Below are 16,776 nucleotides of genomic sequence, written 5' to 3'. Positions count from 1 at the left end.
TTGGCTCTGAAGGAAGAGAAGCTCCAGCATATTTTGGGCGCTGAGGGGAATGATTTGGGCAAGAAGGGAGAGTTGATAGAGGAGGAAAGGGAGGAAGGGCTCCAAGAGTGGCGTCCTCGAGTGAGCCGGGTGGAACAGTCCTGCACATGAGAGAAACACAGACTCTTGGGAGAGAAACAGACTGGACTGTGCAGCGGCTGTTGACAGGGGAGAAAGCAGTAAACAGGGTCAGGGTGCGATCTCGGTGGTGGAAGGTCGAACTCCTATCAGATTACCTCCCTTATGGGGCGCCTGAGTGGCTCAGTGGGTTAAGCCTCTGCTGTCAGCTCAGGTCATGATCTCAGGTCCTGTGATTGAGCCCCACATCAGGCTCTCTGCTCAGCAGGGAGCCTGCTTCCCCCCCTCTCTCTGCCTGCTCGTGATCTCTCTCTGTCAAATTTAAAAAAAAAAAAAAATTACCTCCCTTAGTGAAGCCACTGAGACCGTCAACGTAAAGTGAGGTGAATGGAGGATGACAGAGGTCTGAAAATTCTAAAGAAAGTGTCAAACAGACTGAGGAAGCAGAGGGGGACATAACCAGGAAATGTTACAGGATTCCTAAGAACCACCGAAAGCCTGTTTGAAGTCTATGGTCATTGGTTTTCTTTTTTTTTTTTTTTTTTTTAAGATTTTATTTATTTGACAGAGAGAAATCACAAGTAGGCAGAGAGGCAGGCAGAGAGAGAGGAGGAAGCAGGCTCCCCGCCGAGCAGAAAGCCCGATGCGGGGCTTGAACCCAGGACCTGGGATCATGACCTGAGCTGAAGGCAGCGGCTTAACCCACTGAGCCACCCAAGCGCCCCTGGTCATTGGTTTTCAATGAGACCAGTCTGCAACACTTATATTTTTACACCAACCTCAACCAAGAATTCTAGCACAAACTGGGGGTAAGCGGGCATATGAGATCACCCAGAGCTTGGATCCTGACCCACAAGGAGGAATGCAGGAAAGGCAAGGGTGTCAAGGTGGGTGTGACAGAGTTGAATGAGGACACCTGGGACTCCGGTTGGATAAAGAGGAAGGGAAGAAGTGAGCAGTGGTGTTGACATTGGAGAAATGGCAGATAGGATCGATGGACTAACAGAGGTCCCAGGGGCCCTGAAGACTGTCGGGGGCAGGGTCCTAGAGAAAGTGAGATGGAATGGGAGCAGGCAGCTGTCAAAAATGTCTGCAGCTGAGGTTGTGGGTAGAGGTACAGATACTGGTAATGACAGGGTTTACTGGATGCAGCACCACTGGGAGGACATGGTGGTTAGGCTGATTTAAAGGTGGTGGGGAAGCTCAGGGACAAATGCAGAGTGATATCATGGGAAAGTGTACGCCAAAATGGAATCATAAATGAATTAACTCTTCTTTGTGTGTTCTTCTGCTTTCCAAATATTCCACAATGTGCATATGTTACTACCAATATAGGAATCAAAGATACTACTCAAAGGTAAAAAGGAAAAAAATCCCTTTATTTATTGGCCATACAATTACTACTATTTACAAGGAACCATCCATAAACCTTAGTTATTCCCATTGTAGGGTTGTACAAATATTTCCAGGCATCTCACAGGATCATTTAAAATGAGACCGAATGAGAGATCTGAGTTTCACAGTGTATGTGCTTTGTTTCAAGAAATGCTCACTTTAAAATACACATGTATTTGTAGTTGCTGTGTTTGCATTTGCATTAAGAAATCCCTTCAATTATCTCTGGGATTCAGAGGTGGGAGCACTGGGCATTTGGTGGACAGAAATGCAGGCAAAAGTTATCCTGAAAACCTCTTTTGTATTCTCTTTGGGCAATGTAAAGATATCACTTGTACAAAAATAGATTTAAAGAGTAAAAATTCATACAATTTCAAAATTTCAACAGAAGAAAAATCCTTTTAAAAATTCACATATGCAAAAGTTATGTTACAAAGTGGTTGTTTATACTGGCAAATCAGTCTTTCCTTAAACAAGGAATTTCTCCTCCTACTTTTCAAAAAGGATTTCATTTTCAGAAATGTAGCTGCTGTTGAAAGATACAAATGTGTCTTGGCCACAAATGTGATATTCTTACCACATCCTTAAAGGCAAACTACAGACTTGTGAGGAGAGCCAGACCCTGCCGGAAACAAAGTAACTCGTCACAAGCAGCATGTGCTTTACTGGAAGATAGTTAAGTAGGTTGTAAGCAGGTTCAAATCACAACAGGGAAAAGGACAATTAGGGCTGGTCTCACAGTGAAACCAGATGGCAAGGATGCAAAACAGGAGATATACACGATTCCAAGTCCTTCCATTTGACACCGAAGCCTGGACCGTGGGTTCTCTAGCCAGGGTCCTTCCAAACTCCCAAAGCCATGGCTTTTGCATGTAGTGTGAGTTCCCTCCACTGAGTTAAGCAGGGGCAGAGGGATGGTGGACTAGGGGTCTGTCACGGCTCGAGAGGATGGACTGGCGCTTGTTCCAGACGGATTAACTACTGGTACCTGCCAACAGGTCTGAGGACCTTTGGCCCTGAACCCTAATCCATGATACATTAGAGAGTTCAAGGTAAAGTTCATCACTTCCTGGGGACACTGGGCTGCGGGCACAAAAGTTATTTGTCCGTGCTAAAATACGAAGTGATCGTACAGAAGAGACAGGATCCACTCTAGTAACTGAAGATTATCACCAAAAAGAAATTATAGCATTTCAAATGGCAGGTGGAAGGCTCATAGACCCTGAGAATAAATCCACAAACCTCCAAGGACCTGAGAATTCCAGGCTAAGAACGTGACTAAATCACTCAGAAGTTATCGGTCCAGGAAGATTTTAGGACTCAAGTACAGCACAAAAGTCACCTACAAAATGAGGTCAACTTCTCATTTGGTCTCCCACCGTGGAGACCAGGTCGCTGGAAGAGGGCTGCTGTTCAGTGGTACCCCCCATAGTGTTATACTGGTCAGTGTCTGCTCTGACGATCAGTAACCACACTGTACCTGCTGCCTGTTTGCACCACCTGAGCCCTGGCTAAGGGGAGCCCTGGTGATATCAAATAGGCCCACGAGCATGGTGAGGCCCCACAGCAAAGGCCAAGAGGATGCTGTGGTGACTAGTATCTCTAATAATAAACACCAGTAGTAGTACTATTAAATAACTAACACTTGCATAAGATTCTATAAAAAGTTTCCACATCTGGAAAGTCCCTTCATCTGGTTTGGTCAAAGCCAAACTTTTGAGAGAAAAAAAAAAAAAACAAACAGAAAAGAGAGAAAAAAATTAACTATAGCTCTCGTAGGGTGAGCACAACAAGGCAAAATGTACAGAAGACTTCACTCGGTCTGCGCATTTCATTCGTCAATGTCTAGGCAGATCGTGTCTATAGCCACTACCATATACCTGGGACCAAATCCCCTCCTGTGTTTCGCTCTAAATTCCCAGACACACAGACACACACACACACACACACACACACACACAGACAAGGGACAAGTGTGTACACACTCCATTTAGGAGAAACGACTGAAGGATGGGGGTGCTCCTGGTGTCCGCATCTGCTCATCTGACTTGAGGTCATCAACGTCTAGTGACTCCTCAAGGCTTGCTGGAGAGCTCTGAAAAGCAACTTGTGGGCTGAATTTAACCTTGCATTAGGCTCTAAGATCCAGCACAACAGAAATATGGAATAGACCCACGGGACCGGGGGGACCTCGGCATCGAACCCCAAATGTCACTGCTGAAGGAGAGTTCCTTAGCGGTGTTTTTCACAGCTGAGTTCAGAGCCAAGAGCTGGCCTGTTGCTGCTGGGGACACTGTGAATCAGTGAGGGCAGAACCAGTGTTTCCCTCAGAGGACCTCGGTGGGGATTGCTAGAGTGACTTGTTGCAATGATTCAGCTGGAATTAGACGCAAAGGAACTCAAATTCTGCTGTTTCCGTTGAGGTTACTGCCACCTAAAGGTCTTCTATGTGCCTCACATCAACTGCACGTAAATGGAGAGATACATAATATATTTATTATAATATACATATATTATATATTCCTCTAAATCCCTATCTTAAATAGGTCATTTGTCTCTACTCCATAGATAAGGCTTGAAAAACCAGCTGGATTTAGTGTCTCAGAGCAAGGGGGTCACAAGACCAAAGGGAAACCCCAGGCTTCCCTGTCCAGATTCTTGGCTTTTCGTTTTGAACCACACCATCCTTCACTTGCCGAGTTTTATGAAATGGCTAAAAGCTGCGTATATTCAACTGGGCAAAGATTGATCACCAGCCATTAGTTCTGACTTGTACGAACACTGGTTCTGGAAGATCATTCTGACGTGTGCATTTGGGCTCATATAAGTGTAAAAAACTTATATGAATATTTCTCCCAGCAAATACCCCACAAATTAATGCGACTTCCACAGGATTCACTACAAAATAGGGCATCACTGAGAGTGATGTGTCCTCATTCCCTGACATCTTTCATGAACTTCTGCATATCCAAGGAAACATTCCTAAAGCCCTGCTGGGTCCCATGACATCCCAGTTCCCTCCAGTGGGAAATCAGATCCTGTAAACAGTAACAGTCTGGGGGACGGTAGTGAATCTCTTTGGCCTCCTGGGGCCCTAACTTCTTCATCTGGAAATAAAGGCCTTAAGGAGAGGACATTCACCCTCTCTCCTTCAGGAGCTGCAAAAGAAATTCCTCTTGAAATTGAAAAAGAAAAAAAAAGTTCACATAAATAAAGATATTCACAACCTTAATGTAAAAAATATCAGGGCTTCTAAGTAGAACCACACGCCCCAAGGCACAGCCAGACAAGTCTCTGACTGAGGAGAGGACGACAGCCCCCGTGAACAGCTTCAGACCATCAGGCTGCCGCTCTCCTCCGTCCTTTGGGCCAGAGGAACAGAGCACATGGGTGACAAGGAGGGGCCGTTGACCGCAGTCGGCCCAGCGCAGCCACGGAGACACCCCTGGCCAAGAGGGACGCACGATAGTGCAGACTGAGTCCGGATTCAAGCCTCACCGGAAGCTGGCACCACGCATCTGCGCGTTTTTTGACAAATGAGACAAACCCATCCCCTTCTTTGCTTTACTCGGCTTGACCTGAATGTTCTGTCATTGGCATCCGAGACATTCTGCCCAACATGGGATTAACCTCACGCTTAGAGTCTCTGCTCCCAGAGTGGTCGAGTGTGTGTCTCTTCATTCAGGCGGTCAGCACTCTGGAGCGGAACCTGTACCCAAGCCGAGGGAAACAGCTCGTGCAGGAATGCCTTCCTTACACTAAAGCAGGAAACGGGCATCGTACAGGCCAAATTTCCACCTGGGCAGGTGTGCGGGAGAGGAGCCTTAGGAAGGGGAGAGCCGTGCGTGCTCTCTACCATTAGCCAGGGTCCAAAACAAGGCCATGCAGAGGGGACGCATGGCGATAACAAGCGGTGGGGGTGGGGTGGGTCAGGTAGATAGTAATCAAGCTCAGCTAAGGCTAAGGACAGTGGTTCTTGGAGCTCAAAGAAATCTTAAAATGTACCTGGTTCCACCTTTCCCTCACGGATGCACAAACCAAGGCCGAGCTGTCTTCTCTGAGGGCACACAACTAAACCCAAGACTACCATACGAAGCTTCAAGAAAGAAAGTGTTCTAACATTCAGGCTTGTCAAAAAGAAAAAAGAAAAGAAAGAATTTGCCGCGTCAGAAAATAGGGTATTTCCAGTTATTAGGATGACAGACAGAGGTCAGCTCACCGTCTGTCACGGATTCCTGCGAGGGACGGGAGGCTGGCACGGCTGACCAAAGCTTCCTTTCAAGTCAAAGAGCCAACGGGAACTCTCTCTTACTAAAGTCTTTCCGGGGGCACAGGGAATACTAGCTTCTTCCGTAGGGTGAAGGCAGGTTGGGGCATCTGTTTCCATTTTCCTTTACTGTCTGCTTTTTGACTCACATCATCGTTGACAGCGGTGAGGATGGACAAGATATCTTCATTTCTGCAGGCAGATAAGGAAAAAATATTTGCGATCAGGAGACAGAAATCACATCATAGGAAGGTCCTAGAAAGAACCCTAAAGCATGGGGCTTCTTCCTAGCTTAAGAGGCCAAGATTCTAACCGGCATCCTGCCACATATAAAGCAATGCCTATTTCAAAGTTGAAAAAAGAAATGCTAAATTATATGAAGTTTTTGGCTCTACATTTAGTATTTAAGAACACTATCACAGTCACATCTTGCATTTTCATACTTTAAGATTTTATTTATTTATGAGAGAAAGCAAGGAAAGGGAGAAAGGGAGAGGGAGAGCACAAGCAGGGGAGCGGCAGGCAGAGGGAGAGGGAGAAGCAGGCTCTCTGCTGAGTATGGAGCCCAACGTGGGGCTCGATCCCAGGACCCTGGGATCATGACCTGAGTCAAAGGCAGATGCTTAGCCGACTGAGTCACTCAGGCGCCCTTTTTTTCTTGTCTTTTTTTTCTTAACAGCAATCTACACCCAATGTGGGGGTTGAACTCATGGCCTTGAGATCAAGAGTCTCATGTACTTCCCATTGAGCGAGCCAGGTGCCTCACACACTACATTTTAAGGCACTTGGTCCACAGAGGAAGTCTGTATATAGTTATATGTATTTTTCCACATTTCTCCTCCAAGCTGGTGGATATACAGAGAGAGATAGATGATACATAGATAGATGTTAGAGAGATAGATAGATGGATGGATAGGCGGGTGATAGAGAGAGACCCCACTATTAAGAATGCCCTCTCTGGGGAGGCCTGGGTGGCTCAGTCAGTTAAACGTCTGCCTTTGGCTCAGGTCATGATCCCAGGGCCCCAGGATCGAGTCCCCCATCAGGCTTCCTGCTCAGTGGGGAGTCTGCTTAGATTTCGCTCTTCTTCTCCCTCTGCCCCTCCCTCTGCTCATTCCCCCCCACCAAATAAATAAATGAAATCTTTTTAAAAATTCCACTGCAAGTTCAGAGGAAAAGGACCACTTCCTGCTGGGAGGAGGAGACACCCCAGAGGAGGTGGCTTTGAGCCTGGGCTTGTAGGATATTTAGCATTTCCCAAAATGTTCCAGGGCTGGGCCATTCGTATCCTTGGAAGCAAAGCACAGGCTCTGGAGATAGAGCTCAGGGGTGAATCATGGCTCCATACCTTGGTGACTGCGAGGCCGCAGGCAAGGCGGCTTACCTCACGCTACATTCCCCGTGCCTCAGTGTTCCCAGCTCTAAACTACGGACTCTGACAGGACCCATTTTAGGGGCTACATGAGAAGAAACGAGGTGATTTACAGCACATAAAACCCTGGCCACAATATGCCACTGACCATCCTTTTTACTGTCATTAGTATTACTACTACTTCTCCTCATACGATTGCTACTTTCAGGTGGGAATGCAGGCCCTGCCCGGTTCTCAGTCCTCACATCCTGTCTCCTACCAGCTGGGCCCCCCGCTCCCTGGCTCGTTCTACGGCTGACTCCTTCCTGTCACTCAGTCTCACAAGATCACCTCTAACGGGGGACCTGGGTGGCTCAGTAGGTTAAAGCCTCTGCCTTCGGCTCAGGTCATGATCCCAGGGTCCTGGGATAGAGCCCCATATCAGGCTCTCTGCTCAGCGGGGAGTCTGCTTCTCTTCCTCTCTCTCTGCCTGCCTCTCTGCTTACTTGTGATCTCTGTCAAATAAATAAATAAAATCTTTAAAAAAAAAAAAAAAAAGATCACCTCTACCAAGAAGCCTTGCTCAAGAAGCTTGCTACTCTATTCTCCATCTTATCTTCTCTGCTTTCTCCACAGCAGATATCCCTTCCTGAAGTTATCTTACTAATTTAAATAGTCACTGCCTTCCACTTTTTTTAAAGATTTTTTTTATTTATTTGAGAGAGAAAAGAGAGAAAGGGGCAGAGGGAGAGAGAGTCTGAAGCAGACTCTCCACTCAGCACGGAGCCCAGCACGGGGCTCAATCCCGTGACCCTGAAATCACGACCTGAGCTGAGACCAAGAGTCGGTTGCTTAACCCACTGAGCCACCCAGGTGCCCCTCCCTCACTTACGTTTTCGTTATCTCTCTTCCTCTCACCGGACAGTAAGCTCCATGAAGAGAGTCTGTCTCCCTTGTTTATAACCGTACCCCAAGCTCCTAGCTAAGTACCCAGTATAGTAGGCATATAGTAAGACCTTGATAAATACTGCCCTGTCCCTGAAGTCACAGGACATTGGTCTTTGGTGACTATGGGGGGTGATGGAGGGAACAGCAAAGAAGAAGGAAAAACTAAAGGTGAGTCAAGATTCCAATTCTGAGTTTCCAGTTCCGAATTCCCAGAAGAGCATGGTGACCATTCCTAGAAATGGGGATTCAGGAGCAGGAGGCTGCTGGAGAGGGTCGAGCAGATCAACGCAGGACTAGGCACACTGAGTCTGAGCTCCAAGGGCCACAAGAGGCCGGGATGTGTGGCATGCTGCGAGAAAGCAGCTTCCAGGGACAGCTTAAGCTGCCAAGTGCTATAGAGGGAGAGAATAGGGTCCAGGTGCTAAACCACGGTGAAGGTCCATTTCCAGAGTAGCAGGTAGGGAGCACGGGGCAGACCCAGAAGGAAAGCTGTCAGAGGTATTATAATGCAGAAGGCAACACAGAGGTACTCAGTAGATATGAGTCACTCACCAACGAACAAATTAAAGACCCTCCTACTTTTACTCATACTGTTCCCTCTGCCCAGCATGCCTCTCGTCCCAGTTATGTACCTGTCATCTCTAGAAGCTTTCCCTGATCCTTCAAATCTGGGTGAGGTCCTAGTTCTGTGTGTCCCGGTAACACCTATGCTTTACAATGTGCGTTGGCCACAGGGAAGGCTCTTCCCCCCCCAAAGGCTCTTTCCCCCCTCTAGACTGTGAGCTACTTGAGGGCAGGGACTGTATTTTTTGTTTTTTGTTTTTTTTTAATTCTGTATCTTCCTTTCCAGTGATATGCTGGTGCTCAATACAGGTTTGTTGGATGGACAGATGTTTGGATGGACGGATGGATGAATGGATGGATAGATGGATGAATGGATGATGGATGATGAGTGGATCAATGGATGGAGAGACGGATGGGTGCATGGGTGGGTGTGTGAATAGACAGACGGATGGACAGATAAAGAGGTAGGTGGATGGAACAACTCAAAACTCTCACCTTGGGACCAAGCTCTTCAGATGATTACACAGAGACTGGATATACCAGCTGCCGTTCTCCACATGCCGAACGGCTAGGTAGCCAGGGACAGTGGCCATGCCGAGAAGAAAATCCGCCTCATCGGGAATACTCTTCTGAAGGGAAGGGGCCACAGGCTCAGGATTTACAGCATCTGCTTCAATGAATACAGGAGGCTGCATCTTCTTCCCCTGGCAAGCCTGGATGAAAAAGAGTTTGGGCTTATGAGCCAGACCAGGACATTTCTGGGCTGTGAAGTGAGACGTGATCTCCTGAATGGGAACGAGGATCTCATCCGAAGAGTAGACAGCTCCGTATTTCCCATGGCTCAGAACACAGAACACAAAGCAGTCTCCGTCAGCATGGCCTGGATGACACTTGTATTCCCACAGAACCTCGTCCAGACGTCCTTTGGTCACGTTGTGATATACACATACGCTGAACCCAAGCCACTCAAACACATGCTTCAAGTGCTCTGTAAAAAAAAGAGGAGAGAAAGAGGAAATGATAAAATGAAATGAAATCGAGTGGAATGAAATAAAACGAAGGGACGAAACAATGCGGGTAGTTTTATAAAATTGCACAGCAAAGAGCCTGAAGCTTGGAGTTTTTTGTTTTCATAACAGTAAAATTTTACAGCTTACCACCTGCCTCTTTATAGTACCCACGGGGCTACTGCAATGGTCCCGAGAGTAAGCAGAAGCACAGGTTTCACCCTATGTCCCAGATAAGGAAGCCAAGGCCCGGGACTTTCCCACAGTCACCAATGGGTTCGTGGAGGAGCCAGGGCTCAAACAGGTTTTCTCCAGCAGATGCACCATGCTTTCCCCCCAGCCATGGAGTCCTACGTGGTCAGGGACTCTTGTCTGTCTTTCAGCAGGTTGGTGACACCCCTGCTATGGTCCAGATGTTTGTAGCCCATGAAAAGATGCTCAACATCGCTCAGCATCAGGGAAATAGAAATTGAAACCACACTGAGATACAATCTCGCACCTGTCAAAATGGCTAAAACACAAGAAAAAGACGGGCTGGCAAGGATGCGGAGAACGGGGAGCCCTCCTACCCTGTTGGTGAGGGTGCAAACTGGGGCAGCCACTCTGCAGAACAGCATGGAGGTCCCTCAAAATGTTAGAAATAGAACTACTCTGGGTCGCCTGGGGGGTCTCAGTCAGTTAAGCATCTGCCTTCAGCTCAGGTCTTGATCCCAGGGTCCTGGAATCAGAGTCCCACATTGGATTCTCTGCTCAGCAGGGAGTCTGCTTCTCTCTCTACCCCTCCCCCTGCTCCTACTCTCTCTTGCACTCTCGCTCTCTCAAATAAATAAATAAATAAATAAGGACCACCCTATGATCCAGCAACTGCACTACTGGGTATTTACCCAAAGCAGACAAAAATACAGATTCAAAGAGATACATGTACCCCAATGTTCATAGCAGCGTTATCAACTATAGCCAAACTATAGAGAGAATCCAAATGTCCATCAACTGAAGAATGGATAACAAAGTTGTGGTGTGTGTGTGTGTGTGTGTGTGTGTGCACGCGCGCACATATATACACGCAATGGAATATTACTCAGCCATCAAAAAGAATGAGATCTTGCCATTTGCAACAACACAGATGGAGCTAGAGGGTATGATGCTAAGTGAAGACAGTCAGAGAAAGATAAATGCCATATGATCTCACTCATAGGTGGAATTTAAGAAAGAAAACAAATGGACGTAAGGGAAGGGAGAAAAGAAAAAAAGGAGAGAGGGAAACAAGCCATAAGAGACTCTTAACACTAGAGAATAAACTGAGGGTTGGCAGAAGAAGGTGGGTGGGGGATGGGTAGATGGGAGATGGGAGGGCATTTGTTATGATGAGCACTGGGTGGGGTTTTTTGGTTTTGTTTTTAAAGATTTTTTTTTTTAAGTTTTATTTATTTATTTATTTGAGAGAGAGAGAGAGAGAGAGAGAGACAGTGAGAGAGAGCATGAGTGAGGAGAAGGTCAGAGGGAGAAGCAGACTCCCCATGGAGCTGGGAGCCTGATGCGGGACTCGATCCCAGGACTCCAGGATCATGACCTGAGCTGAAGGCAGTCGCTTAACCAACTGAGCCACCCAGGCACCCTGTTTTTAAAGATTTTATTCATTTATTTATTTGAGTGAGAGAACATGAGAGGGGAGAGGCTCAGAGGGAGAAGCAGACTCCCTGCTGAGCTGGGAGCCTGATTCGGGACTCGGTCCTGGGACCCCGAGATCACGACCTGAGCCGAAGGCAGTTGCTTAACCAACTGAGCCACTCAGGTGCCCCTGAGCACCAGGTGTTGTATGTGAGTGATGAACCACTAAATCCTATTCCAGAAACCAATACTGCACTGTATGTTGATTACCTAAGATTTAAATTACAAAACGTTTGTGTCCCCCCCCAAAATTCATAGGTTCAAATCCTAACCCCCACCGTTAGGGGATGAGGAAGCGGGACCTTTGGGAGGTGATGAGGTTGTGACGGTGGAGCCCACAGGGAGACTCCAGAAAGCTCTCTCACCCCTTCTTGCCAAAAGTGAGGTCGCAGCACAAAGACTGCCATCTAGGAAGCAGGCTCTCACCGGGCATCAAAATGTCAGAGCCTTGATCTTGGACTTCCCAGCCTCCAGAACTGTTAGAAATAAATGTTCGTTGTTTATAAGCCATCTCATTTATGGTATTTCGTTAGTGCAACCCAGGTGAACTATGGCACCAGGGACATACAAGAGGCCAGAGACATTTACAATATTTGTAATATCATCCTTACATTTAAATGAAAGATTAAAAGTACAGAATGAAAACGTGAAAATAAAAAAGCGATTGTAAGATCCCCAACTTGCATTTGATATACTATTCCAGATGTTCTTACCAGCATCTTTATCAGTCCCTGGTCTGTCGTCCATTGAGGTAAACGTGTAGTTATTGACAACCACACAGTGGCCTCTGTGTTTCCGATCCATCCTGTACACACCTGCCTCCTTGAAAGAAGAAGAGACAGAACCGCTTATTAGGAAATCCGCATTTTAAGGGTTCCTTGTTTCTAACCAGCCACGCCAACTATCAGTACCAAAGGCTGAGCACTCTCGAGGGTTCTGATCCTGGCCTGGAATTAATCACGTAAGTCTAAGGTAGAAGAATGCCAGGCACTGATTAAAATTCAGACTTCATTTGGTTTGACCCCTGACTGTCAACTAGCAGCGTCAAATAACAGAATATGTGTTTTAACTTTGGCAAATCAAGAGCTTGTGCAAAACATCTTCCTTTCCGGATCAGCCAAGTGAAGAAAGATAAGTAAGGATCTAAGGAGATAACAAATCTATCAGATGCTTATCGCTTGTCCGCTGGTAAGATCCTGGAGTATTCGGACTCCTCTGAAAAGGGAGAGATCACCGTGAGAAGCTAGAAATACATGCATTACGTTCGAAGGCCGTCTGGTTAACAGCCTGTGACGACAAATAAGCCGAGCGGGCTTCGGGGGTGGGGGGGCTCTGTTTGGCTAACATGATCTCCTAAAAACATGGCATGTCTTTGATCCAAGCAGAAAAGAATCAGCTTCAGTCGACAGAAAAGAAAATTCTACCCGGAAATAATTCAAAGGCTCTATGGGGCTGTGATGGTGACAGCACTGCCTCCGCGGCCAAAGGTGAACTCACAGAGAGAGGAAGAACAGTGACGGGAACAGCCCTGAGCCCTCAGAGTCATTAAGGGATGGACCCTCGGGCAGAGAAGACCTGAAGAAACTCTCTAAAACCTCTGTTTCAGAAGGGAGAGCGCTGGCAGATGCTCCCAACATCTCCGTGGAGACCAGGTTGCTCTGTTGCCTGGAAAGGGAAGTTCTCAGACTCTTCAAATATCTGTCCCCAAACATTTAGATTTCCTGACAGAGGATGGGCTGGGAGTCGAGATCCCATGAACCCGCTTAAGTGTTTCCAGCCGAAAGTTTGGGTGGGGGACAGCATGGACACCGAGAAGCTGCTCGAACACCAAGAAGTTCAGAAAGAAGGGAGACAAGGGAAGTGCAGAGACCCAGTCTGGACAGGTCGAAAATCAGTCCACAGCCCAGGGATTAAAAGAGTCACATCTTGGGCACTGGCTAAGCATTGCACTGTTCTGAAGTGTTCCTGCAACCTCCTTGGTTCCTCTAAATAAGAATCCACCCAAGAGATGAGGCCAGTGACGGGTTGTCACATGACACTACAGGAAAATGAAACTTGAAGCTTTTCTTCTCCCACACCCTGCAAGCTTTGAGTAGAATCCAGCAAGCTCTGCCCCATCCTCTGGGGCCAGGGTTAATTATTAACTACAGTCGAGGGTCAGTCCTGGGTGCACAGCTCAGGCTGCATGAATTCAGTTTCCCCGGCCCATAGAACACACCAGAAGGGAGCCAACCTGTGGTTGTACAGAGCACCTGTGAACTCCTCCTCACATTAGGAGAAGGTAATGCTCCAGGGATGCCCCAACTTCCAAACCACAGAATTGCAAAACTGAAAGAAACTTTCACTTTTCAGAGAAGGGAAGCCATTGTCTGACCTCCTGGAGCTAGACAGAGGGAGAGCTGGGTCTTCAAAGGGGGAAGCCTTGGAGTTGGACTGCTGGGTTCAGACCCCAGCTTCAGTCCTTTCTAGTTGTATGACCTTTGAGGAAAGTACTAGACCTCTTGAGTCCCCACTTCCTCATCATTAAGCGATAATAACCATGGTACCTATCTCCAGGTGACTGAAGGATTCAATGAGGTAAGCGCTAGAAAGTTCTTAGATCAGGGCTGGCACATGACAAGTTCTCAGTAATGGTAACTCCCATCGAGACTATATCATGCAATCTCCTGCTTAGGCGGAAAGCAGAGATTCCTAGGAAAGCCAAGGGTTTGGACTCTGAAGTTTACATTTCCAGAAAAAATAAAACAAAATAAAGAATGGCCTCTGATAATCAGTACATATCACAGAGAGACTACACCAAAAACCTGTTCACAAGCCATTCAGCCCTGTAGCCGATTCTGGAATATCTTCCCTGAGATCATGGTTTTTGGGCAAGGATTCAAGGCACTAAACATAACAAGGACCTCTCTCCCTCTGAAAAACACAAAGCAGCATCTGGAGCCACATGCCAGATGTTTCCACGGAGTTAGCATCCTGCTCTGTCATGCGGGCCTGTGGGTCTCAGCCTTAGTAGGGTTTTCCATCCCTCGTTCCAGAGGGTGAGTTCATTCTGAAGGGCGGAGGAAGAGCAACTGCCTGCATTCCCCAGATGTTATTGCGCAAGGTCTCAGACCCAAAACCACCCAGCCCCTCCATCCTCCACAGAAAAGCCTGGTATCCTCTGTGCCTGAATTGACTTAAGAAATGATTCCTCGACTCATTTGTTAACTCTCTCCCAAGTCACCTCACACTGCTTGGTATATGTCGGATGCTTCTACTCCTGCCATTCTGATCCAACTTATGTGAAGTGTATTAGAAACACCTACCGTTACTCCTTGAAGGCTGATCTTGCCGGGAACCCTTCTGTTCAGGAAAACAGGAAATGAATGAAACACAGGAAATCCACAGCTAGGACGAAGGCCGAAAAGCCGGACTCGATGCAGAGAAGGAAGGATACTTTATCCCCAGTCCCAGAAAAGGTCAGCAGCAGGTGACAAAAAGAGAGTCGATGCTCTTGCTTTCAAAGGAGGGGTTCACAAAGACACAGTGCCCAAAATACGATGTACGGCACATGCACAAGGATATTTATTCACTGCAGTATTTGGAACAACTAAAGACTAGAGAGAAGCCGAATGTCCAGCAGTAGAAAGTGCAGGAAAGAGCTGTGGTCCATCCGCACAGTGGAGCAGGACGGAGAGGACACTGCACACTTCTCCACGAGATACCGTGACATGAAGGAAGTGAAGCGAGGAATAGTATTTTCATGGGCTAAGGAAGGGGAGACATGGTTGTTGTTGTTTTTTTTCCAGAAGTAACAGTAAGAGAACTTAAAAAAAAAAAGGCAATCTGGGGGAGGGGAAGGAGGGCAGAAATGGAATGTAGCCTCCGGGGAGTTTAGGCTCCTGACAGTTTTGCCCTAAGTCTTCTGTAACATTCTCAATCTGGCTCAGTGTTAAGCCTCTGCCTTCAGCTCAGGTCATGATCTCAGGGTCCTGGGATCAAGCCCTGCCTCGGGCTCTCTGCTCAGCGGGGAGCCTGCTTCCCGCCCCCCACCGCCTGCCTCTCTGCCTACTAGTAATCTCTCTCTCTGTCAAATAAATAAATAAAATCTTTCCAAAAAATCGACCATTAGATACAAAATGGAAACATCACTGAGGGCCCTCAGCGTTGGTGTGGGATCTTCCCCACTCGCTCCACCCCAAGCCCCTTGCCCTCAGCCTGCAACAGAAACCCCAGAGGTGCTCTGGGGAGGGGCCAACGTTGTCACTGGCCGTGCGGTGGGCAGCCCTAGGAGACTGTCTGAGGTGACCGGCAAGTCACCCCCAAGTCTCTCGGGCTGCCTCCCTCCTGGAGCCCTCCGGGCTTCTGGCTGCAAGAGGGGAACTTAGCTTCAAGCCAGACCGGAGAGCTGCACGTCTCCCTCCCAGACTGCACAATACCAGAATCCCCCGCTCTGAGGAACAAAACTGCAAAAAAACTCAGTTTCACTTTCCAAAACACGTCCGGCCATTCTTTCCCGAAGCCCCGTTTTCCTTCCTGCAAAATGCGAGTTTCTCTCGGCCACATCCGGGGCCAAACAGGCTGCTTGCTGGGCTTGCCCACTTGGTTGTGAAAGCCCTGAATGGATTTTCTGGGATTCGGGGCAACACAGATGCCTCCCCAGGTTCTGCCCCAGGTTTTCTTGATTTGTCTCCTGCCTTGTGCTCACAACATCGGCCAGAACAGGGACAAGAGACAAGCTTTAAGGTCTGCCTGGCTAATTTCTCTGACAATGTCGCCCCTTCTGCTGACAGCCCCAAATCTCCGTGTCAGAGAGGAAGCAGTGACCTGTGGCCTGGCCGCATGCACGCTTCTTTCCACGGTTTACAAATAATAAGGGTCCAATAAAGCCTTAAAAGGAAGCTGTTGTTAGGTCTCAACAGAGAGATGTGCCTCCCCAAGAAGATCCTATGCCACACTCAAAAATAGTGATTTGGTTTTTTAATGTTCAAGTCATTAGTTAGGGGATGTTATTGAAATACACTGATTTGGTTTTTAACGTTAAATTCATCGATTAGGGGATGTGATGCCCTCATTAAATGCAATGGTTGGCAGTGCTCTTTTACATAAGAAAACCGGCCAGGTGCAAATGAAACTTGGTATGATTCACCAAGTTCCATTTTATCCAGAGGCAGGATTGCCTAGATATTTTTTAAGACACCTTTCAATCCCGAGAGTCAAGGAAAAGGTATGTAATGTGAGGTGCTGCCTCTCCCGGCACCTCCAACACTCCCAGCTCCACGTCGGCTAGCCCCCTTCATCATGCCAACGCCAGAGTCCAAGGTCAGCAAAACAGCTACATTTCAGATACCAAGGTTGAGCCACACCCCTACAAGCGACTGAATCTCTAAGGCAAACAGCAAAGTCCTGCGCGTGCATGTGTATGTGTGTTTTCTACACTCACATAAGTATCTGAGCATACACAAAACTAGTTGAAAAAG

At 47.4% G+C, this 16,776-nt stretch overlaps 1 protein-coding gene across 1 annotated transcript in view; it reads right to left on the bottom strand.

The window, feature by feature from the left end:
- Nucleotides 1-1,475: 1,475 nt before the first annotated feature.
- The window catches only part of CASP10 (caspase 10), a 32,489-nt gene continuing 17,188 nt past the window's right edge, over nucleotides 1,476-16,776 (bottom strand). Inside the window, 4 exon segments of the mRNA XM_047720723.1 lie at nucleotides 1,476-5,852; nucleotides 5,854-5,971; nucleotides 9,138-9,630; nucleotides 12,031-12,139. Coding sequence (XP_047576679.1) covers nucleotides 5,796-5,852; nucleotides 5,854-5,971; nucleotides 9,138-9,630; nucleotides 12,031-12,139 — 777 coding nt within the window. The 3' untranslated portion in view covers nucleotides 1,476-5,795.

Source organism: Lutra lutra, chromosome 3 (genome assembly GCF_902655055.1).
Source record: "Lutra lutra chromosome 3, mLutLut1.2, whole genome shotgun sequence".
NCBI lineage: Eukaryota > Metazoa > Chordata > Mammalia > Carnivora > Mustelidae > Lutra > Lutra lutra.
This window is presented reverse-complemented; position numbering and strand designations above follow the sequence as displayed.